Below are 25,497 nucleotides of genomic sequence, written 5' to 3'. Positions count from 1 at the left end.
AAATCTCTTACCACATACTGCACATATCTACGGCGCGGCGTAGAGATGTGCTAGTTCGTGTTTACATGTTTGGACCCTCTGTACAACACACGTGAATGGCGCTGCTTCAGCACGGCTACCGGAGCAGTTCGCGAACCTTTAGTTAAAGCTGCGTTTAAACGAGCCGACCTACGGCTCGCTGTAGCATCCCAAAAGCGGCTGTCCATATTACATGGGTAAAGTTAGGCGAATCCCCCACCCGCCAACAAATTGAATTTCAGTAGGCGGGATACCGCGTTGTGACATCATTGCATCCGGAAAACAAACGCTGTAGTCCAAACGAGTCGTTCCGCTGTAGTTCTTGAAAAGTGATTTTTTAAAAACGAAATATCTCCGTTTGGAGTGGACTTTGAGATTTGTAACTTTGTAGATGTTTTTATGCCCAAACATACACACCACACACTGGCTAAAGTTCAAAAAGTGAAAAAGCATAATAGCACCCCTTTAAGCACTCTCTAACCAACTGTGGAACTAAGTAAGTGTTGCATTGCACACACAGAACCCACTTCGGGAACCCCCGAGCCTCAGCCAGTTTGGTCTTCAGGTCAGCTAGGAAATGAGTAAACTCTCCCATGTGCTGGGGATCTCTTTTCTTGCCCTCTTGGGATTTGACTCTGGTGCTTAGAGCACTTTAGAATGTCCTATTAGACCCTTTGCAGTCAGTAGAACTAAAGATTCTATCTATGAAAACTTTGCTACTGGTTGCTTTTGGCCTCCATCAAGAGGGAAGGGGACCTGCAGGCATTTTCGGTTGACAAATCATGTTTAGCCCACTTGATAGTGAAAGCCATCACCTTTGCTTACCAAGCTCAAAGCATGCGCTGCCTACTCAGATTGCAAGCTCACTCTACCAGAAGTATTTCTTCCTGCTTTACTGACAGATATTTGTAGAGCTGTGGGCTGGGTGACATCCAACATGTTTGCTACATTTTGTAGTGTTCATGTTGAGCCAGTATCCTCATGTATTCTCCATTAATCCTTGAACATGGGTCATGACTCGGGGCTGTACCATCGCTGAGCAGTCGGAACACCGTCTCGGTGCATCAGCAAAAATCTGAGTATGTGTTGCACTTGTTTGCCAATTTATACCTATACTGCAGAGCATGGCAGTTAGATGTAAATATTGCATGCCAATGTGCAATGGCTCGTTTAGTTTATACTCAAAGTAGATTGGTCTCTCTGGTGAGATTCCCAATTCCTCATAAAAGCACCTTTTGATATTGTCTCTTCAGCTCCTCTGACTCTGGATCCAAACACGGCTCATCCACATCTCATCCTGTCTGATGCTCTGACCAGTGTGAGATACATCTGGGACAAACAACCGCTTCCTGATAATCCAGAGAGATTTGACATCTGTGGGTGTGTTCTGGGTGCAGAGGGTTTTAACTTTGGAAAACACTGGTGGGAAGTGGAGGTTAAAGAGAGTGAATGCTGGAGTCTTGGAGTAACTACAGAATCAAACCAAAGAAAGGGACGTGGTTTCTTTAAGACTGATGTTTGGTGTGTGCAGTATGATCCGTACAGACTGCTAGGGTCTGGTTTTCCTGTTAGACAGGAGCTTGAGTATGTGAGAGTTGATCTGGACTATGACAGAGGAAAAGTGTCATTCTCTGATCCTGTAACTAACACACATCTTCATACATTTAGAACCACCTTCACTGACGTAATCTTTCCATTTTTCTGTAATCTTGATGAACTTAACTATCTAAGGATTTTACCAGTAAATCTGTAAAAGCATCCCTGATCATATGCATAAAGCTGCTCAGACTAAAATTGTAGTCTTAAGGATTTAAAAATTTCAAGAATCATGCTATTTAGCTCATGTCTGTTATTTTATTTTGATGAAGTGAAAATGCATTTATATATTGCACTTTTGCATATGATGCATAGAGTATACTCTATTTAGACTTAATGTAGTTTACAATATGTACACTGTTTAGAGGGCATTGTTCAGCAGGAATATTAATCTATAACCTATTAATCATAAAGTAACCTGTTATTAAAATATTTTTTTTTTTGCATTGTAATAAATCACAAACAAATGAATGGTGTCAGATGATGTGTCATATGGTGTCATATGATGGCTGAGGGTGGCCATTTTGGCTATATATAGCTCTATTTCGAGAATATTTAGGTGTGATCAGCACTTACAGGGATTAAAAAAATAAAAATGTTAAATTTTGTCATCATTTACTCACCCTCATGTTGTTCCAAACCTGTATACGTTTCTTTCGTTATGCTGAACACATAATATATTTCAAAGAATGCTGGTAATCATATAGTTCATGGTCCCTATTGACTTCCATAGTATTTCTTGGTTCTTTAAATTTTTAAAAATATCTTCTTTTGTGTTCAATATAAGAAAGAAGCATATAAAGGTTTGGAATGACATGAGGGTGAGTAAATTATGACAACATTTTTGGTTGAACTACTCCTTTAAGAATCTGTCTTAGACTTTGCTGAAGGTTGCTTCTATTTTCTTTATACAAAACTTGTACTCTTCTACTGATCATACATATTTAGTTTGTTAAAGTCTAAATTTCGTAAAATGTAACTTAACATATTGTACAAAATGTCCCATTGTACAAATAAGACTCACTATTGTTATTGTTAGTACATGAGCAAAGAGTGTCTATGTTCACAATTATTTAACAAACAATCCACATACTATTAAACAGATGCGTACACTCAATCCTCACAACACATCTTACTGTTGCAAATACAAAATTCTATAAATTATACAGTACACTCGCTTTACACTAATATAAACAATATTATTAGCCAGCCTTATTAAACATTTTTAGATAAGCTAATTCATGTAACTTCTTAAGTGGCTAACTTACAGTCTTTGAGCGATATGACAATATTTATCATCCACAGCATTAATTATAACAACACACAACTGTGTTTGTGTTTAAAGCTCTGGGTCTGTTCAGATGTATGTCCAGTTTGGGGCACTCAGGCCTGTCAGTCAGAAGAAAGTTGTTTGTTTTTTGTGTTTTGTAGTTTCACGTGTGACTTATGGCAGGTGAGGTAATAAACTGAAATGTTGAAGATAAAACAAATCAGACATACAGTACATATTTAAGTCATCTGAACTGATGGACAAGTTAAACAGAACACTAAAGAGATAAGATATACATTTATCAAGATAGAGAATTTGATAGAATCCTTTAAAATATTTACTTAAATGAAATAAAATTATTACTTACTGTAATTTCTCTAGTTTACACTGTGGATTCTCCAGCAGATCTGAGAGCATTTTCCTTCCTGAATCTCCTGGTTTATTAGAGCTCAAATTTAGTTCTCTTAGGTTTGAGGAGTTTGATCTTAGAGCTGAAGCCAGAACAGCACAACCGTTCTCTCCAATACTGCAGTCAGACAGCCTACAAAGAAAAAGAGGGCAACATGTAATAATTACAAATAAAAAACAAATAAATGCTGGATGAGGTAAAAATAACTGATACATCCCAAAAAAGTATTATAAGTGAGAAAGTATGGGTGTTTATTTTTGTGACTATGGTGGTGACGCCTATACATCTGTGTTGTATTTCATGCACACAAAGCAGACACCAGGGGCCTCATGTATCAACGCTGGGTACGCACAAAAACTTTGCGTACGCCAGATTTCACGCTCACGTTTGGATTTACTAACGATGAAATTAACGTGAGAATGTGCGTTGATCCACGCCAACTCCATGTCTGGCGTACGTGTATTTTTTGTGCGTGTGTTTGTTTTATTTCCCTTGGCGACTCCTAGAGGCAATTATTTTAAATTGCACACTACAAAGTATTGCACCAACACATGTGGAAAACATTGCTATTAATTTATAATTGATAAAATGGGTTAATTGAGACAATATTTTTCTACCAATTATGTGATTTAGAACATATAAAAGCATTTGCAAATGTATACATCCCTTAGTCTATGGCAATGGCAGTGTTGGCCTTATTGGAGGACATTGTCAATGGCCAAATCCGAAGGGAACGCGTTTTTAGGGATCACAGTGATTTTCTGGCCCACGATGATGACTGGCTTATAAGCTGTTTCAGATTTCCAAGAGCTATCCTCTTGGAGCTCTTTGCTGAGTTGGGTCCAAATTTTGAGACAGCGAGGAGCCACGCATTACCCGTTCCCTTACAGGTGCTGATAACGCTTGGTTTCCTGGCAAATTGTTCTTTCCAAAGGGAACTGGCAGATCGCTCGGGGTTAAGCCAGTCGTCTTTGAGCCGTGCAATGCCAGCTGTATGGGACGGGATCATCCGCATGTCTAGCAGGTATATAAGATTTCCATACCATGCAGTTGACCAGCCAAACAAAGCGCAATTTGCAGCGATCACCGGTTATCCTAATGTAAGCGCAAGCGATCGACTGCACGGACATTGCTATAAAGGCGCCATCTGAAGAACAATTTGGATACGTGAATCGGAAACAGCTAAGTTTTACTTTATTTTATTTTATTGAGCGTAATTATTTAACTGCATATCAGGAGACCGCGGTTATCCATTAAAGACGTGGCTGTTAACCCCCCTCAACAACCCACAAACTGACCAAGAGCGCAGATACAATGATGCCCATCCTCGCACTTGTAGAGCGGGCGATTGGGCAGCTGAAATGCCGGTGGTACCAGAGCCGTGCACAGACCTTTTGAGGGGCATGTGCTGAAACTGAAAAAAGGGCACCCCCCCCCCCCCCCCCCCTTATATATATATATATATCTTATGTAAACTAATTCAAACAACACTGCGATCCACTGGGATGTCCCTCTCAATGGCTATATAGGCTATATAATATGATGAAATGTTAATGAATTACATCATGTAATTTACAAGCATCAGCAAATTCAGCAGATAACCATAAAATCAAAATAGAAATTTCTTATAAAATATTTTACCTAGCTGACAAGGATCACTCGGTTGCTTTGTGTCAAACTAAATCACATTATGTCAACATCACACCGTGTGGTGAGGCATTATATGAACCTTTATAGACATAGGCCTACTATTGTTTATTTCATAAAGACAACGTTGCACTTATTCAAACAAGATATTTTACCGTTACAAGACAACGATGTTCATCTGCTTGCGCTCTATGACTCTGACTGATGCGCTGAAACGTAGGCTAAGTCGCCGCTGTTCTCCACCTTTACATCGGACCATTTCTTTTTTAATTTTAACCCCACTGCGTTAACTGCGTCAGCTAAACTCTCCCACTCTTTTTTTTTTTTTTTTTTTTTTACAAACTTGCAAATAACAGTTTTTCTCCGGTCTACCGGTGAGGAGCACCTTCAAATCACATTCTGTTAAGTTTCTCTTGCTTGCTTTTTCGCTTGGTTTTGCCAAAGTGGAGTCATTACCATATTAATATGGGGGAGGAGGCAGGGAGGGGTTTTGCGCTCGTGCATGTGCGCTCAATTTCACGTTAATTCAGATGTACAAAGAGATATGCGTGGAATTCCGCGTACGCAGTGTTTCATACATCTGATTTTTTTACTGCGTACGCACATTTACAGCTTTGTCCGTACGCTATGTTTTAGTATGAATTCAACGCAAGTCTTTGTACATGAGGCCCCAGGGCTTTTTAACTTTTCTTATTAATTTTTTGTAAGAAAACAGATGTCAGACAAATTAAACAAAAACAAAAAGAAAGAAGATAAAAGAAAATTATTCCAAGGGGATTTGATAGAATCTTTTCAAATAATTACTAAAATAAAATAAAAAATAATAATAATCAATTACTGAAGTTTCTCCAGTTTACAGTGTGGATCCTCCAGTACATCAGACAACAGCTTCACGCCTGAATCTCCTGGTTTATTAGAGCTGAGGTTCAGTTCTCTCAGGTGTAAGGAGTTTGATCTCAGAGCTGAAGCAAGAACAGCAAAACCTTCCTCTTCAATATCACAGCTTTGTAACCTGCAGAGAGAAAGAAAATCCATCCTTACATTCTTTCCACACATTCAACAGGTAAAATGACTTGATGGGCAACAAAGTGTTTTACTAAGGTGTCCAATAAACAATAAGCACTGGACTGTGTGATGCAACGCAGGTAATATAAGTAACATATCAGATGCCATTGTGAAAAGATGCTGGTGCCTCAACCAGCTGTGCCCCTGGCAGCTGTAATCAATAATGCAGTTCCAGATCATCATATACAACTGGAACTGGTTCTGTATAAATAGGACAGAGATATAAACACAGAGAGGAAGAATACTTGAGAGATGAATAATTGTGTCTCCTTTGCCTTTCACAGAAAGTGGTTACACTTGCAGGAGCGTTCCATTGCAAACCTCTGCATTCGTGTCTCATTCTCCAACATCCCAGTATAGACAGGAAAATGTTCCTGGCATGGAAAATGTTATCTGGCATCCCAAAATAAGGGGGCAAAATTAAACTAAATATACAACTGTCACAATTGAAGGGAAATCTGAAAATGAATACATTACATTTAGATGTGCTCACAATGGCATCAAAAATGTCTACTAAGAACTTTTTTGACAGCATTGAACATTAGAGCCAATTATGCTGAACGTATGACTTTAGATTAGATGAAGAAAAAATTAGAAAAACACAGGTGTCATTGACTGATTTTTGCGCTCTTATGGATTCTCTTTTCACAAACAATGACTATTTGATGTTTATTTTAAAGGAGCTGTTTATTCTTTTTAGCTAGGTGTGGATTCCGAAGGTGATTATGACAGGTATTGATTAGAGATGTTCCGATACCCTTTTTCCCTTCCCGATACCAATTCTGATACCTGTGCTCAGGGTATCGGCCGATACCGAGTACTAATCCGATATCTGGGTATGTATTTGTATATACAGCTGTAGATACTACTAACTCTGTATGAATTGATAGAATTATTTTATGGTGTGCTTCATACTTATCCCTTAATAAAACAAAAATATACAGTGATATATACAGGGAACTAGAGTATTTTTATTATCTGACATACATATGACAGTAATATTTTTTATATAGTTAGAAATACTAATCTGATTTTCTGACATACACCAGCCTGGTTTATAATAGAGAATTTTAAGCATAATTTTCACTAGATATCGCAGCAACCTTATTCATTGTGTGGCGAATTTAAATGCTTGTCACTGGATGTCGCAGCAGTAACAGTGTTGCAAAATCAACAATGGCTCCCGAATAAAGCTGTTCTGGGTTCGTGCAAGTTTGTTTGCCCTGCGGTCCAAGCTGATAAACGGACAGCGCCGAGCAGCTCAAACATTGCGCGTTAGTTTCACTTTCGTTTAGTTTCAACTTCCTGTGTTTGCATCCTGTGTTTGCACAAAAATTAGTCGCAGCAGCAGAAAAAATGGTCACAGTCTGGAGCTCTGTTATATTACTGCAAGTGTCACACGTGCTTCAGTACGAGTCGTTAACAAAATCACGTGAGAGAGACACGCAGAATTCACATTTACACAGTTGGTTTGCGCCTTAATATTAGTCATATCGCAATTTGATTTAAGTGTAATGACCTACTTTTGATTAATGCATCCAAACTTTGACAAATTCCGTGACATTCCGCGTTAAACTGTTAATTCCGTTTTATGACTGGATTCCGTGATTCCGTCCGTGTTTTCCACATCGTAGAAATCATAAGGCCCCATAAGGAGACATGTCGTTTTACTGGCTGGTTGGTCCAGTCTGAAATACTGCCAAACAGCGGATATACTGCTAGCACGTTTGTATTACTTCTTCGCTGTGGTTGCTTGTGGCAACACATTACAACTTCCTGTGTTTGCATTCTGAGCAGTGAAGAATAACTGGCTTCCGATTTGCTAGCAGGAATAACTTAGGTCTTGTTTAAGAAAAAGCTATCGGATCGCTACGTGGGTCCAAGTACTTGCCGATTCCGATGCTAGAATTTTTTGTGGTATCGGCGGCATTTCCAATACTAGTATCGGAATCGGAACAACCCTAGTATTGATACAGACCTGACGATTCAATTCTGATATAAATATTAACTCTTGAGTTTGATTAATCACTGATCTTGAATGAGTATCAGTTCATTTGGAAATATTTCAAGTACAATTCTGGAGGGTTAACTTTTATCCATTTTAACAAAAAACATAACTCAGTCAGCTTTGCTGAATGGGAGGAATGCTACAAATAATCTTTAGTGGCTCTTTTTACTCTAACATTAACTGAAAAAAGCATAAACTAAAAGATCTACCTTAGCATTTATGAACCAGTATCGAGATTCTCAAATGTTAAAGCTTGCACTTAATTAGGAATATTTTTACCCAGCTAAATAAGTAAGTAAGGAAAAGCTCCAGATCTCGAATAACCTCCTCAAATGAAAAGGCTTGATGAATTCTTCAGCCAGATAAGAGTAGATAAGTGTAGACAGCTGCAGGCATTTAATTTCTCCCAAGGATGTTTTTTTTTTATCTATGTTTAGTTTGATTAAGACACATATTTTATATATATTTAGAAATACGACAACAGTAAAATTTCCCACACAGAAATTGCACTCTCATAGTATTTGGGAATATTCACACATAATTTAAACACATAATCACATTATGTCAGATATAAAAATCAAACATTTTAGAATCAAATGCAACATCATGGTTGCTTAAACCTATGAGCATTAAGGTGTGTCATTAGGAAGTTGTTTCCCATCATGTTTTTGGTCAGCATACTCGGGGGAGAGCAATTGCGCTCGACTGCACGACCGACTTGCTGCCTCAAGAGATTTTTGGCATATGTCAGCATGACACCAGAGCAAGCTGAGCGTCAATCAGACACATTTCTAATTGTCATGCCTCTCACGTGATAACTGGTGATCTGTTTTGCACAGATTTTGCTCATCTCAAAGAAGACCATAGACAGGGAGGTGTAGGAATTACAGTCAATCTCAAATCACTCTGTCACTAAGCAAAGAGGGAAGACACCTTCCAGTTCTCTAATGACTGCAGGAGATTAAACAGCATTTCAATGTTCAGATACCCCATGCCTCAGATGGACAGTCTGAAGCTGACCCACTGAATATGGTCCAGTGTGTCTTGATTCTTGACTTTAATAGGGGATGATAAGGTTTCTTAACCCTGTTCCATGGGGCACAGAACAGTATACATTTTGAATGCTTCACTTATTTAACCCATCCATTTCATGTCTTGGAGTATCTACTAATGAGCTGATGACTTGAATCTGGCATTTTTGATTAGAAAGACTTAGAAAATCTGTACTGTTGGTGTGCCTCCAGGAACAAGGTTGGGAAACACTGCCCTAATGTATGGGAAAAGATGGCTTTCAGCACACTATCCAACCATTTGCAGTAATGGGTGAAACAGATATAGAAGAGAGAGGTGAAATAATACAACCCACTATTTTAAAATATGACAAAAATAGTAATACTCACAGTAGTTTCTCCAGGTTACAGAGTGGATCCTTTAATAGATCGGAGAGCAACATAACTCCGGAGACACCTGGTTTATTCCAGCTCACATCCAGTTCTCTCAGGTGTGAGGTGTTGAATCTCAGAGCTGAAAAAAGAGCATCAAAACCCTCCTCTCCAATGCTGCAGTTGTACAGCCTGCAGAGAGAAAGAAAAATATATGCTCATACTTACACAACTGTGACTTATGTGTCCAGTAAGCAGTGATTGTTTGTTGTAGTGTTTATAACAAAATACAAGGATAAACAGCCAGTGCAGGACAGAAAATATCTAACAAGACAAAGACAAAAAAAAAATCTAATTGTAAAACAAGACCTGCTCTGATTATCTTAGTCTACAAGTCATTACTGCAATGTAATTTGTAGTATGTTATTTCCACTCATAGTTTGTAACTACTGATTGCATTGAAAATACACAATACTTACTTTAATGTCTTGAGTTTACAGTGAGAGTTCTTTAGTCCATCAGAGAGCAGCTTCATTCCTGAATCCTGCAGGTCATTGTGACTCAGGTTCAGCACGCTCAAATTTCTAAGAGCTTTGGCCAAAGCTGAACAGCTTCTCCATGTGAGAAAACAGCCACTTAGACTAAGAGAAAGCATAATAACAACTCTGTGTTAAATGTCATTATCAAACTGTATATTAAAGTAACAATACAGTTTTATAAATCATATAAACAGTAAAAACATAATGTAGTGTAAATGAAACAAAATAAAAGTTATAATGAAAATGACACTGCAACTTAAATTTTGTATTCTGGATTCAATATTTATTATTTTTAGCGTTTAAAATACATTAAATAGTAAAGCCATGTAAATACTCACTTTGCTTTTCTGCACACTTTGACCACTGGTAGCAGCCTCAGAAGACCTTCTTCTGATTGATGGTATTTACTTAGTTCAAACTCATTAAGCTCCTCTTCTGAGTTTTGTAACACAAACACCAAAGCTGACCACTGATCAGAAGAGAGCTTAAGATCAGCAAGACGATTAACACGAGTTCCTTTCAAGTATGTTTGGGCTTCTTGCTGTAGAAAATGATCATTCAGTTCATTCAGACAGTGAAACAGATTGATGGATTTTTCTGGGGAGGGATTTTCCCTGATCTTCTCCTTAATGTACTCAGTTACTTCCAGATTGTTGTGAGTTGTGTTTCTGGCTTGTGTAAATAGACTTCGCAAGAGACTCTGATTGGCCTCCAGAGAGAGACCCAGAAGAAACCGCAGATAAAGATCCAAGTGTCCATTCTCACTCTGCAAAGCCTTGTCCACTTCCTTTTTTTGAAAAGTGGTTATTTCTGACTTAAGTTTCTCATTGGAAACAAAGGATAGAAACCTGAATGAAGCTGCAAAAAACTCCTGAATGCTCAGATGCACAAAGCTGTACACTTTCCCCAGATACAACCCAATCTCCTCTCTGAAGATCTGGGTAAAAACTCCTGAGTACACAGACGCTTCTCTGACATCAATGCCACACTGTCTCAGGTCCTCCTCATAGAAAATTAGGTTGCCTGTTTCCAGTTGTTCAAACGCCAGTTTTCCTAGTGAAAAAATGGTTCTTCTGGCCTGCTGAAGATCTACCTCACTTCTCTCATCATACTTCTGGGTCTTCAGTTTGGTCTGAAAGATCAGGAAGTGTGTGAACATTTGAGTGAGAGTTTTGGGGATCTCTGAGATGTCTGCTTTTTTCAATATTTTCTCTAGAACAGTGGCTGAAATCCAGCAAAAGACTGGTATGTGGCACATGATGTACAGGCTCCTTGATGATTTGATATGTGTGATGATTTTATTGGCTAGACTCTGATCATTTATCTTCTTCCTGAAATAAATTTCTTTCTGAGGATCACTGAATCCTTGTACCACTGTAACCTGATCAACACACTCTGGAGGGATCTGACTGGCTGCTGCTGGTCGAGAGGTTATCCATATGAGCGCAGAAGGAAGCAACTTTCCTTTAATGAGGTTGGTCAGCAGCACATCCACTGAAGCTGAGTGTGTGACATCAGACAACGTCTGATTGGTTTGGAAATTTAAAGGAAGTCGACACTCATCGAGTCCATCAAAGATAAACATAATTTTGTAATGATCAAGGTCTGTTGATCTCAATTCTTGTATATCTGAGAAAAATCGATGGAGAAGCTGCATTAGACTGACATTTTCCTCCTTCATTAAATTCAGCTCCCTGAAAGGAAGTGGAAATATGAGGTGCACATCGTGGTTTGCTTTTTCCTCAGCCCAGTCCAGAACAAACTTCTGTACTGACACTGTCTTTCCAATGCCAGCAACTCCATTTGTCAGCACATTTCTGATGGGTTTGTGTTGTCCAGGTGAGGGTTTAAATATGTCATTGCATTTAATTGGTATTTCCTGCTTCTCTAGCCTTCTGAACATCTCAATCTGTCTCACCTCATGTTCATTATTGACCTCTCCACTGTTTCCCTCTGTGATGAAGATTTCTGTATAGATCTCACTCAAAAGTGTTAAGTTCCCTCGATATGGTATTCCATCATTTAGCCACTGGAATTTCTCTCCCAGTCTGGATTTGTGTTTATGCAGACACATAGGGGCAGGTTCTGATGAAAACAACAGAAACTATATATTATATTCAGAGTGACTTACAGTAAAAGGGATACATTTTTTACATTTCAAACACATGACTTTGGCATTTTTAAAATCATATTCTACCAATGAAAACAAAAAACAAAAAAACAAAAAAAAAAACATTTTTTTGGTTTTGGTTTTGTTTCTTGTCTTTTGTTTTGTAGTTTTGTTCTTGATTTTTTAATGAGGTTCACAGTTCTCTCATATGATCATGTCATTTGGAGTGTTTGACTCGAAGACCCAGCTAGCAGGGAACGTTCTCAGAACATTGGCTAACATTCCGTACATGTTTGGTTAATGTTTCAGAAAAAAAACATTTGAATGTAATGTTCCAAAAATGTTTTAAGAACGTTTGTTATTTCAGAACATGTTTCTATAATGTTAAATATTACTAAAGCGAGAACATTATTTCTGCAACATTTTATGGATGTTGTGAGGATGTTGTTGAGGTAACAAATTACACAATATTCTCAATAAAACATTGGCACAATGTTTCAAGATAATATTGGAGGAACATTCTCTCAGTAACATCAGGAGAATGTTATGAGAAGATCATTGAGGCCTTAGTTGGTGTAATGTTTTTAGAAAACATTCTGGTAATGTAATATAATAACAAAACTGGAACATTTGACTTCTAACAATCTGATGATGTTTTGAGGATGTTGTTGATGTAACAGATTCAATAATGTTGTCAGTAAAACATTTCTACAATGTTTGAAGATAATATTGGAGGAACATTCTCTCAGTAACATCAGGAGAATGTTATGAGAAGATCATTGAGGCCTTAGTTGGTGTAATGTTTTTAGAAAACATTCTGGTAATGTAATATAATAACAAAACTGGAACATTTGACCTTTAACAATCTGATGATGTTTTGAGGATGTTGTTGATGTAACAGATTCAATAATGTTGTCAGTAAAACATTTCTACAATGTTTCAAGATAACATTAGAGGAACATTCTCTCAGCCACATCAGGAGAATGTTATGAGAAGATCATTGAGGCCTTAGTTGGTGTAATGTTTTTAGAAAACATTCTGGTAATGTAATATAATAACAAAACTGGAACATTTGACCTTTAACAATCTGATGATGTTTTGAGGATGTTGTTGATGTAACAGATTCAATAATGTTGTCAGTAAAACATTTCTACAATGTTTCAAGATAACATTAGAGGAACATTCTCTCAGCCACATCAGGAGAATGTTATGAGAAGATCATTGAGGCCTGAGATGGCCTAATGTTTTTTTATATATATGTTCTTGTAATATGATGCATTAATAAAACTACAACTTTTGACATGCATCATTTGGAGGATGTTCCGAGGATAATGAGGTATCAGTTACATTGTTTTTATGTCCGTTTATCTGTTGAAAGGAAAATAAATAAATAAAACTTATAATTGAAATTACTTAAAAAAAATTGTAGATTTCTTGATTTGAAGTATTACAGATGTTTTTATTTTTTCATATGTTATTGCATACAGTCCTAATAGTAAAATTAATATGGTTTGGATTTCTTGAAGAAAAAAAAAGTGTGATAAGAAGCCTTCAACTAAGCCTTTAACTAAACCTTAAAACTATGCACTGCATAGCCAACATTTATATAATTAATATTACAACAACAGTAACAAGTATTAGTTAAATTGAATTAAATGCCCAAATAAATGACAAATACATTAGTAAAAGCATTAATAATATTAATAATGCATTTTATTAATATTATACTGCTTTATTGGTGTTAGCATTATTATTATTATTACTTGTGTACAATTTGAATACAAGAAGTGGAGACGAAGAACAAGCGTAAGTTTAAAATGTATTTGTGTATACATGCGCAAGCATATTCAAGGAAGGTAGCGCATTAATTTCGAACTGTGATTAAATTGCCTGGAACTCTTATGGAAATAACCATTTGGAAGCACGGTGTCACGATGTAGGCAGGAACACACGAACAACGACGTAGTATAAGACGAATATTTAATAAATCCAACGGAATACAAGCAGACACAGGAACAGCAGGGTAAGACATCCATATAACATCAAAGACCGACAAGAGTACAGGGGAAAACACACACCTTAAATACACAGACTGATTACACATCCAGGTGGAGACAATGAAGGAGGAACCAAACACACACTGAACTGCGGGGGAGAATGGGAGAAACCAACATGAAGGTCGGGGGATGTGACATTACCTCCCCCTCCCGGAAGGCGTGTCCTCACGTCGACAAACAGGAAACAACAAACAGTCTTAGGAGGGGGTTTCGGCGGAGGACGGACTCCCGGGAGGAGGGCACAAGATGGAGTCCAGGGTGGTGACGGAGGGAGGAGCCAAGGATGTGACAGGTATGGGCTGGAGCAGGAGGAGCCAGGTGGGACCCAGAACGCAGCCAAGATGTATTCCCACGGTGGAGCCGATGGAGGGAGGAGCCATGGTGGAGGAAGGGCTGACGACTCCAAGGGGCCGACCGACGGAGGCGGAGCAGGTGGTGGGAGAGCCCGAGGCGGAGACGGAAAGCCGATGATCTTGGGTGACACCGCGGATCCGGAGGGCCAAGGTGGAACCCAAGGCTCTGGCGACGAGGGAGCAGAGAGCCGGGGTGGAGCCGCAGGGTCGGAGGGCCGAGGTGGAGTCCAGGACTCTGAGGCTGGAGGCGATGGTGAGGGATCCTCCAGCCATGACACCGATGGAGACTGGCAGACCCACGGCGAACCCACCGCACAGATGGTGGACTGAGGGTGAGCAAGGGGACAGACAGTCGACAACGGGGATTCAGGAAGGCTGGGCGGAACCAGCGGAGATTCAGGACTAGGCAGAAGAGGGAGGGTGGGTGGGAGGACTAGACAGAAGAGGGAGGGTGGGTGGGAAGTCCAGGCAGATAGGCATTTCCATGACACAGTCAATTACATCCCCAAAATCTTGTTCCAGCTCACCCTCAGTGATGGTGCAGTGGGCGGGGCTCTCTACCGCCCCTTCTTGCTCGACGCAGCACTCCACCGTCGCAGATGTAGTGGTCGGCTCTCGCACCTGGTCGGATGATATGACCCCATCGGCGCTCCACACTGCTGTCGCTCCGGGCTCGGGCTTTCCGTCTACGATGGGCTCATAATCCGTCGGTCGGGGTGGCTGGCTGGGCTCTGGGTCTGGAGTGACACTGGCGAGATTCTCCTTGGAACAGGCGGGAAACGAGGATCGGTTTCTCGCCAGTGTCCACTCCACAAACGAGGCAAAATCGGCTCGAGGGCCGTCCTCGGACGACGGCGCTCTGCATGACACGTTTAGACTCGCGTCATAGAACACGCAGAGCGCGTCGTCCGAGTAGCTGGTGGTGTTAGCTACTAGCTGGAACATTGATGTGTAGCCCTCGAGCGGTAATTCCCCCTGCTTCAGCCGGAGGAGGATGAATTCTGGACGGAAGAAGGAATCCATGGATGAGACACAACGGAAACAAAAAGACTGGTAAAAAATACGCAAAACAAAACGGGGAGAATCGCAACAAATAAACTGTTTAGGTCGGTCTTTCTGTCACGTTGTAGGCAGGAACACACGAACAACGGCGTAGTAAAAGACGAATATTTAATAAATCCAACGGAATACAAGCAGACACAGGAACAGCAGGGTAAGACATCCATATAACATCAAAGACCGACAAGAGTACAGGGGAAAACACACACCTTAAATACACAGACTGATTACACATCCAGGTGGAGACAATGAAGGAGGAACCAAACACACACTGAACTGCGGGGGAGAATGGGAGAAACCAACATGAAGGCCCGGGGATGTGACACACGGAACCTCGCCAATCTGAGTCTAGCGACAGAGATTATTGTTCTTTTCTGCGAAAAGGTAAGTTAATGCTATTTTTTTATGTATTTATCATTTTTCTCAGTGTAACGTTATAGTTCTATGATGTCACAGACAACAGAAGCATAAAATGGCTTTTTTTAAATATCTTAGAGCAGTGGTTCTCAATCCTGGTCCTGGGGGACCCCTGCTCTGCACATTTTGCATGTCTCTCTTATTTAACACACCTGATTGAGATCTTCAGCTTGTTAGTTCAGTTCATGGATCTCTCTCCTAATGAGCTGATCTCAATCAGGTGTGTTAAATAAGGGAGACATGCAAAATGTGCAGAGCAGGGGTCCCCCAGGACCAGGATTGAGAACCACTGTCTTAGAGTATCTGATCGAAATTCAGACTCAACCGACTTTTTAAATTAAAGTATACATTAGCCTACATTAAAAATCACACACATTAGCAAACCGTTTTAAGGATATAATCGAGGTCTTATATACCGGAATGTTTTTATAGCATGTTGTCGTAATGTGGTGTTAAGGAAACGATTGCAACCGGGGATGCTTTTGAGAATGTTGGTCAGGATCAGTTTGGAATTCACGTGGCGATCGACTGTTAAGGTCAATTCGGGTAAAAAAAAAAAAATAGCCCATACATTCAGAATTTGGTGCCTAAACAAGCATACAACCTTCTGCTTAACCTAATGTTAATGTTACGTGCAAAATCATCAATATTAAAACAATAAAAGGCTTGAACTACTTCAGTTGTTGTGTAATGAATCTAAAATATATGAAAGTCTACACTAAAAAAAAATGAAATATGTGTGTTGTTTGATTAAAATAAACAGAGTATATTGAAACAAATAAAATGAATCCGTTTAAGGGATATACACAGTTATTTCAAATCAATCGAAACTAAATCCAGGGGAAATTAAATTAGCTCAATTAATTTTTGCTGAAACTACAAAAAGGAATTGAGCCGAGTCAACTACTTCTTTTGCGCATGCTCAGAAGTCAGGAACTTCCGGTGACCGCTTCAGCCAATGCCATTAATGTGGAGTTGTGTGAAATCAGTAAGTCCAAAAATCTCTTACCATCCTTGTCTATATTGTGCTGATAGTTATTAAAAACTGTTCAAAACAGTCCTAGTATTGTATTTAAGCAGATATTTGACTCTTTATTTTTATATTTAAAACGAACTTGGATCACATGTATATGCAATGAAAAAATAGCTAATTCGTTTAAATGCCTGCATTCATGTGAATATTTAGACATTAACGTGGTATTTGCTTAGATTTGTCTACGCGTTATTTCGGGTCACTAAAGGGACATGGTTTGCTAGCGGTATTCTGTTACAGTACATTATAGTTAGGGCTGCAGGATGATCATTGTACGATGTATAATGTGCATCTCGTCAGTAAAGCCGGTTCTGTAATCAGTGGTAAATTCCATCAGGTGCGCGGCTCGTCATTGATCAACGGCTCTGCGTTGTAAATGCGGCTCAATGTGACATATCGCACGATGATTATCCTGCAGCCCTAATTTACTGTACATAATGTTTCACTTTACAATCGGAGTTTGGAGAGAAGCCTGATAGAACGTATGATCACAAATTTTTAAAGTGAAAGTTTCATTTATAATTTAAAGTGACATGAAAAGTGGTTTCAGTAGCAGAACTAAACCATCCGAATCTATTTAAAAATGCATTTCATTCTGATACATTAAAAAAATATCATAACTATCAATTTAAGTAAATATCATTCTAATTCATTTTTGTATTCTTTTCACAGGTTTTACAAGAGCAACATAAATCATTTGTAGGGGATCTACAAGTTCTATTTCGCAAGAGCTTTTATTTTGTATTTCGTCGCGTTATTTTACTATTTTCTTGCGTGAGTGTCGGACACACACTGAGAGAGCGAGAGAGAAGAGAAGCAGCGGTGAGCTGATGAAGAATGCGTTGTTTTTGAGAACTTTTATCGAGTTAAAAGTTAAGTTTAGATCAGTGACATGCATTAAAACTGCATGTTGATGCTTCTAAGTCTTCGTTTGTCTTAACGAGCCGAGTTATTTATAGTAACAAGTTTACGCAGTGCTCGTAGGTGAAGCTGCAGACAGACTGTTGAATTTTTGGAAAGTCATTCAGCGTTGGAGTTGAATACTGCCGTGATTTTTGTGCGTTTACATCCAGTTTTGTAAGTTCATACGAACTCAAAACGTAGTGAATGCTGTTGCTCATTTTTTTTTTGTGAGGAGAGTCAGCTGAATCTATGATGGGATCGTATATTGTTCGTGCTCTTGGACTGATCTTCGTCGGACTGGATTGCGGCCTCGTCGGATCAAGCTGTTGTCTTTAGGATCACGGGGACAATCGTTGAAGATCATAGAGTTAAAGGAACAGTACCCTGCCTATCTGGACACCTTTCAGCGCTCCATCCATGTCCCAAGAGTGGTGATGTGCTTTATTTTCTTAATTTTCCACTGAATGCTGGTAAGCAAGAAATCTTTTCTTTACAAAGTGTAAAAGTACTGAACTGTGCTTTAAGAGAAAACTCTCATACACGGAACTGTAACGTGAATTTACCTGCAAAGTGATTCACATCCTTTATGCAAGTCTATGAACATTCTGACTACTGAATGGACTGAGTATAATTTTTCCTGGATTTTTGAAGTGAACTTTTCAAAGTTTGAACTGATTGAATCACACTGACTGTGAATGCCTTTCAGTGCGTTAAAAGAAGAACACTGATTGTTGTTTAAGTTTCAACAGAAACTGTTACAAATTGTTTATATTTTCTTTATTGTTGTCTATCTTTGATTTTATTCCAAATTGACTGAATTTGAAATACTTTTACTTTTCCTGTGAAGAAACTAAAGAAAAGAAAAAGTCATTTAATCTGTCTCTTGAGTTTAATGTTTTTCATCAAGATATTTCTAGTTAGTTAAACTAAAACTGTGTTTACTAAGTTGAGTCTCTTACACTAAGGAGTGGGGGCGTCTCATCTATCTTGTTAGATTTGGAGAAGGTGGGTTTTGCAATAGAAAGCTAGTATCTTTAAAGTTATCTGCATACACACACTCCAGGTGCCACCGTGTATCAAGTAAATCCTGGAGCCCACTTCACCTTATCTATAGCACCACATAGCAACACGGTAGACACCAACATATAACCAACTGTTATACTGAGACCTAAAGCATTGGGTGGGGGGACTAAGATCCTGTTGCTCACTCAGTCATCCGTAGGTGTAAGTGTTTAATATTTCCCCCACAAGGCGGTGGCATATTCCCCTCCGCTACACATTCTTGGCTTTCAGTTTTTTTCCCCATTGGGTAAGTAGTATTAGGCTAATTAATGTTATTTAATTTTAATTAATTCATGGATATTTTTAAAACACCTTTTATTACTTTCATGAAATAGAGGGAACTTTTTTATTAATGGGTACTTGGACATGCATGTTTTGGAATACAGTATATAAATGTATAATAGTATAATCAAAATCAGATTTTACATACTGATACATTTTGATACCTGTGGTTTTACAATTTCCTAATTGATTGTTGTGCTTGGTTTTCTTCCAGCTATCTGAATGTGGCTTTGTAAGGAGTGTGGAGCATGAGAGTCTAACAGGTACAAATTGATAAAACATTATAAGCTATGCCATGGTCATTATGGCAGAAATCAGCGCTATCCATGTTGTTATGCGAGTTGCCCGTGTGCTTTCCAAACATGGAATACCCTTAAAAGTCATCTATATATAAGACATACAAATATGCATATTTGAGAATATACAGAGAATAACAGCATAGATGTGTCAGGGGAATGCATCCTCAAAGCATTGTGTGCATACTTGAATTAAGACCATGTATAGCTGTTCAAGGAGTATGCTGTAAGCAAATGCTTCTCTTCCGTCTACTCCACTTTCATATATTACCTGTACTGTGTTCTTAAAGATTAGGTGTCATACAAATGCTGCATATTTTGTTGATTTTGCACAGGATTGCAATTGGTTGAGTGCCAAAGAAGTGATGAAGCAGACAGTAATGGGGATCTACATTGTTCGACATGAGGGACATAACCCAGTGGATCAGCCTGTAGATGTTGTTGTGATTGAAGGGACTGAGGTTCTCAGCTGTGACGAAAAAAACTACAGAACCCATAATGCACTGCAACAAGTAGGAGGAGTCAGCAACCAGAAGGAAATGGAATCAGGTTAATTTAGATGCAGGTGTGTGTGCATGTGGTTGAAGTAGGGATGCTCATATTGACCGTTTAACCGTTAACCGCCAGTAAGAATTTTCCACCATGGTGAAAGAAAAAATGTATTACTCACGGGCGCGTGTCCGTGCAGTACGGCTGTTCAGACATATTTTGCTGAGTAAGCACCTGCTTTACCTTTTCTTAGTTTATGTTACTGATGTAGTAGCCTATATGCAACACGATGGCACTGACAATATTGGGTTATCAAAGAGTGAATCCATAAATAAATGTAACGTTATTTAATTTCTAAATTAATTATAGTCTAAAGAGTGCGCGCTCCCCTTACTATCACTGGAAAGTTGTCACTCATACATTACTGCAGTTCATCGCAATCTCACAAAGTTAATAAAAAGTATTAAAATAACCTTTACACTGTACAATTAATCTCTTATTTTCATCATGTCTACACTTTCTTGTTTTAATGAGAGAGTTCGCAGAGGTGTAGAAGCAGTACAGAAACCGGCACTTTGAGTGGTGAGTGGATCGTAACATAGCCGCCTCTGATTGGCCACAGCGATAATGTAATCAACAGAAATGTCTGTGATTGGCTATTGAACGCTGTGAAAACACGTTTCTCCACATATGACCAGTGGATGAAAAGACCCGTCCCGAACCGCAAATTGAAAGGATCTTTGTGAAGTGTTTTTGTCGCGGATCTAAGAGTTAACAGACAACGTCCCAGTCTATCCGTGTAGCATGTCCACATGTTAAAAACTAGGTACACTGAGGTATAGGCTGGCCTGCTATATGTTTTTATGTCCGACGAGAAGAATAAGACCGGTACCTTTCTTCAAAGCGCATAGAAGGATTCAGTGTGTTTTAGTTTTGTCATATTAATTAGGTAGTTATTTAATTTATACACATTTAGTATAGGCCTATTTATATTATTCTTTTTTTTTCTTTCTGATTTTCTCTGTTCTCAGAAGCGCTGCTGATGCGTGATAATTTGAGTAACGTTATATGTGAATGCAGTTTTTGTTGTTGCTCTGTATGCTGCTGTTTGCACATTAAAATAAAACATTTGCTTGTATTTTTTATGTATATCATCACAGATACTCGTGCATTCTATTTTTATTTTAAACGAATTTATTATTCTAATTTTATCAGTTAACGGTTAATGTTCGGATAACGAGCAGCGGTTGTCGGTCAGGAGAATTAACCGAAATGAGCATCCCTAGGTTGAAGGCTTCTTCCCACTACACCAAGAGCCAAAGTAAAGTTGAAGCAGTTTGAACTGCCTGGAGTCTTTAGACGTTTAAAATGTACCAGAATTTAGACAAGACTGGAGATTACTGTGTTTTAAAAGCTTGTTTGCTGCACTGCGGAAGAGTGTTTCGACTACAAAGGTTCCAGCAAGCTGCTCCTTTCCATAGCAGTGTTTGGGCTATACAACTGCTAAATCAACAGACAGTAAGCACTGTGAAGTATGATGCGACCATGAGCCAACGAGACTGAAGGTTTTCGTGTCACAAGACTTCCGCCAGCTACACAGTGGACGAGTGTTCGGATGTCCGCGATGCCATTCGTTTATCTGCTGTGTTTGAACTACATGGGGTTGAAATGCTGTGACCGTGAGTGAGTTTCGTCTAGTCTCGGACAGGCCGCAGATATTCTGATTGTACGTTGGACTTCAGGTAGGCCTTGAACAGTTCATCCTCGCTCCTAAATCAGTCCCTCCAGAAATTCGCTATGTTGCGATCACGCCAATTCACGCAAATTCAGCCAATCCCCGCGATTTATTTGCGGCCTTGCAATTTCATCCAATCACCGCGACTTTACCGCAAATTACCTACAAATATCACTGCGAAAAGACCACACAAAGCAATTCAGGGCTCAAAATTACCACCATTTTTTACCGCCTTTAATGCCTTTAATGCCTATGCATCTTTATGAATTAGGCATATAGATAATGAAAGAGTTTTGTTTTTGATTTGAATTATTTAAATTATTCCTTTACAGATCCGGATGATATATTACTGCAACTGAAATGACGAAATGAAGTTTCACATCACACCGGCACTTCCATGTCCTGCAAAGCGAGCTTCAGCATTCACTCTCTGCACAAACGACTGGATATGCGCCTAAAATAGCACACATTTAGGTTAAACGATTAAACTAATATTGTGATATGCTTTAAGTTTTAAAATTAATTGAAATCATGATTAGCCTACTTGAGAGGGCTAAATTAATCTGCCGCTTGGTCGTTACTTTAAAAAACAAAAACTTGAATTCAACAAGTAAAAAGTGTTCCAAATATATTTCTAAATTTACTTTATAAACTAAATAAACGAAAACAAATGTAATCACTTTGCTATTAAAAAACAGCAGCTGTGTAATAGGAAAGAGAAAAAATGTCCAGTCGGACTCGGGACAGTAATTCTGAGGAGCTGTCGGACAAGGTCCAGGCGAGGTTTTACACATTTTTGCAACGAATGTTTGTTTAATAGCCTATTTAACATTATTATTTAGGCTAGTTACATATTTAAATGTAGCCTATTTATTTGATTTATTTTAGCGTTTTGTAGGCTGCTTGTTCACTGACGAAAGTGTTCAAATAAACACACGTTTGTTAATAATGTTTGAGACTCATTTATTTTGGGTTTCAAAATAATATATGCATTTTATATATAGACATATATACACAAACGTTATACATAATGTTTATGTAATATAAAATAAAAATACTGCGCCATTTTTTTCGTTCGTCTTTTATTTAAATAGCCTACCTTTTAGGTGTCAGTAATTACTGTGCTGCTAATTTCTTATTTGGGAGTAGGTAATTTGTTTGAACGAATATTCGGTGTTGCGCTGATGCTGCTTCATAAAAGCGGGCTTTCCACACAAAAAAGTGCATATGTGTCATTAGTATGAGAAAAAAATTGTCGGGCTGGGATCGGGCTCGGACATAAATATCTTAATGCCTGTTGGGTTCGGTTACTGCTCTGTCGGACGCGGGCCGGGTTCGGACAGAAAAATGCGGCCGATCCGCTCTCTAGAAAGCACGTTTAGCACCGCCGAGAGTTTCGTGCGGTCGTTAAAACGAAACCAAAAAGTAAAATGCGCACACACATTCAAAAGCAATTTTAATACCCTGCGTTTGCAAAGCGACTCCCCAATGCGCTCAAATTAGGTTATATAAAATATCTAGGCTGTTATTAGTATATTTAGTATATCCCTCTTATTGCACTTTGAATATTGAAAGAGTACTACTTTGATGATGGCTGCATATATTGTCTACACGATTAAGTAAGAGATGTGTTGTGTGTTTTTTGGTATTTATAGGCTACTGTAATTGTTTAAAAATACAGTGGTTGCCTCTAATTTAAATGGCTGTACCTATAATAGGGAAAATAAACATCTAGTTCATGTACTCATTTTCCTTCATTCTTGTCCCTTGCTTTAGGCATGAAATAAATATATAAAAAAGGTTTTCAGAATCAGACCATTTGCTTGTAAAACAATCAGAATCGGACATGAAGAATCTAGATCGGCAGATATAAAAGAAATTGGGTGCTCGTAATTTTTTTTTGGTGCTCCTAACTTTTTGAAACAACAAAACTTCATAACATTTGTAAAACTAGGTCTGTGGTGGTTTGCTTTTGTCAGTTGTCAGGCAGGCCTTGCGTGGGCAAAGGTGATAGTGCTATCGAGTTTGAGAGGGGCAGTTAACAAAACATTTTTTTATGCTTTCACACGGTAGTTTCATCAATCATTTATTCCAGTGTTTACCACATAGACTTAGCCGTGTCGCAGCGGCAACAAAATGCTAAAAGTCTAAATATTTCACAGGGACAACATGATTTTGTCTTAATTGAACCTGCGCTGCAGCCTCCTGAAGGAGCAGCGATTGTCTGCTGTCAGATCTGCATGTGATCAGAGCGTGCAGAAAGCCGAATTTTTGAATTCCTGTGCTTTGGGGGAGTAAGCTTGCAAAGAACACTTAAAAAATTCATAACATGTTTGTGAAATCTGACTAAAAAAATCGCAACTTTTCCCGCAACTTTTTGAAAAAGCTGCCGCAAAATCTGGCATTTTAGGCCGCAACAATCACAAAAAAATCCCGCGAAATCCTGGAGGGACTGCTAAATGGAGCCTTAAATCACCACTGACTCTTGGAAAAGATGGGTTTAGCGGACTTTTATCCCATACTACACAGCACATTCACACACATCTACACAAGCCCTCAAACATCAAACATCCTTCTCTTGAACCCTTTGCTTAACCCCTTAAGCTCTGCAGCATATTTTGGATTTTTTTCAGAGTTAGGCACACCAGAATTTAAGAGAGCGCCCTAACCACATACTTTGGAATAAATTGATAAAAATGGTCTCATTTGACAGGAAACTTTCTGAATTTTAAAACATGAGTAAATTTTTGCATATTTTGTATTGTATATGTTTGTAATATTGTCATAAACACAGTCAAAAAGTCAGATTTTTATATATATTTTTTATTATTTTTTTTATGTATATATTTGTAAATTAGGAAAAGTTTGGTCTATGTTCCTGCAAGAGGTCTCATTTTATTCCACTAGGTGGCAGTAAACACGGGAAAAAAGAATTTTGTTGATAACATCTTCCAAGCAAAAGTTATTTAGCTTTGACTGAAATGAGGCATTGGAGTCTCCTTTAATTCTCTTTTTTTTTTTTCTGAATGCAGTAGACACACCTGAACTTAAAAGAGCGCCCTAACCACATACTTTGGAATAAATTGATAAAAATGGTCTCATTTGACAGGAAATATTCAGTGTTTTAAAACATGGGTAAAATATTGCATATTTTGGATTTCATATTTTTACAATATTGTCATAAACACAAATAAAAAGTAAGAAAAATTATTATTGTTTTAATTTAGTTGTTATTTAGAAGTCTGTAAATAAGGACCAGTTAGGTCTATGTTCCTTTAGGAGGATTCTTTTGATTCCTCTAGGTGGCAGTAAACACAGGAAAAAAGAATTTTGTTGATAACATCTTCCAAGCAAAAGTTATTTAGCTTTGACTGAAAGGAGGCATAGGAATCTCCAATTGTGCTTTTACATTATTCATTTTTGATTTCTGAAAGCAGTAGACACACCAAAGGGCGCCCTACCCATATACTTCGGAATAAACTGACAGAAATGGTCTCATTTTAAAGAAAATAACCTAAGCTAAAAGCTGATATAGGATTTTAGGCTAGTATGTGAACACAGATGTAGTTATCAGTGCAGAAATATGATGCAAAAGTTTGCTTGTTCACAGGAGTCATTTCAGTTTTTGTGTTTCTTTTGAAATTATTCTTCGATATTTTACTGTAATGTGAAAAATCTGTGAAGTGAAGCACATATTTATATTCCTGAGAGTAAGAGCTTTCATTTGATATATGACTTGTCTATTTTTAGTGAGTTTGTGTGCCATA

General features: G+C 38.4%; 2 protein-coding genes across 2 annotated transcripts in view; one reads left to right on the top strand and one right to left on the bottom strand.

The window, feature by feature from the left end:
• The window catches only part of LOC141287068 (nuclear factor 7, brain-like), a 7,717-nt gene extending 5,946 nt beyond the window's left edge, over nt 1-1,771 (top strand). The window contains exon 6 of the mRNA XM_073819205.1: nt 1,272-1,771. Coding sequence (XP_073675306.1) covers nt 1,272-1,771 — 500 coding nt within the window. The remainder of the gene's footprint in view (nt 1-1,271) is intronic.
• A 97-nt stretch (nt 1,772-1,868) lies between these two features.
• Nucleotides 1,869-25,497, bottom strand: part of LOC141287486 (protein NLRC3) — a 47,452-nt gene continuing 23,823 nt past the window's right edge. The window contains exons 4-9 of the mRNA XM_073819640.1: nt 10,273-12,019; nt 9,875-10,036; nt 9,414-9,587; nt 5,779-5,952; nt 3,252-3,425; nt 1,869-3,080 (exon numbers count right to left, since the gene is read on the bottom strand). Coding sequence (XP_073675741.1) covers nt 3,059-3,080; nt 3,252-3,425; nt 5,779-5,952; nt 9,414-9,587; nt 9,875-10,036; nt 10,273-12,019 — 2,453 coding nt within the window. The 3' untranslated portion in view covers nt 1,869-3,058. The remainder of the gene's footprint in view (nt 3,081-3,251; nt 3,426-5,778; nt 5,953-9,413; nt 9,588-9,874; nt 10,037-10,272; nt 12,020-25,497) is intronic.

This window comes from Garra rufa, chromosome 15, assembly GCF_049309525.1.
Source record: "Garra rufa chromosome 15, GarRuf1.0, whole genome shotgun sequence".
Classification (NCBI taxonomy): Eukaryota; Metazoa; Chordata; class Actinopteri; order Cypriniformes; family Cyprinidae; genus Garra; species Garra rufa.
This window is presented reverse-complemented; position numbering and strand designations above follow the sequence as displayed.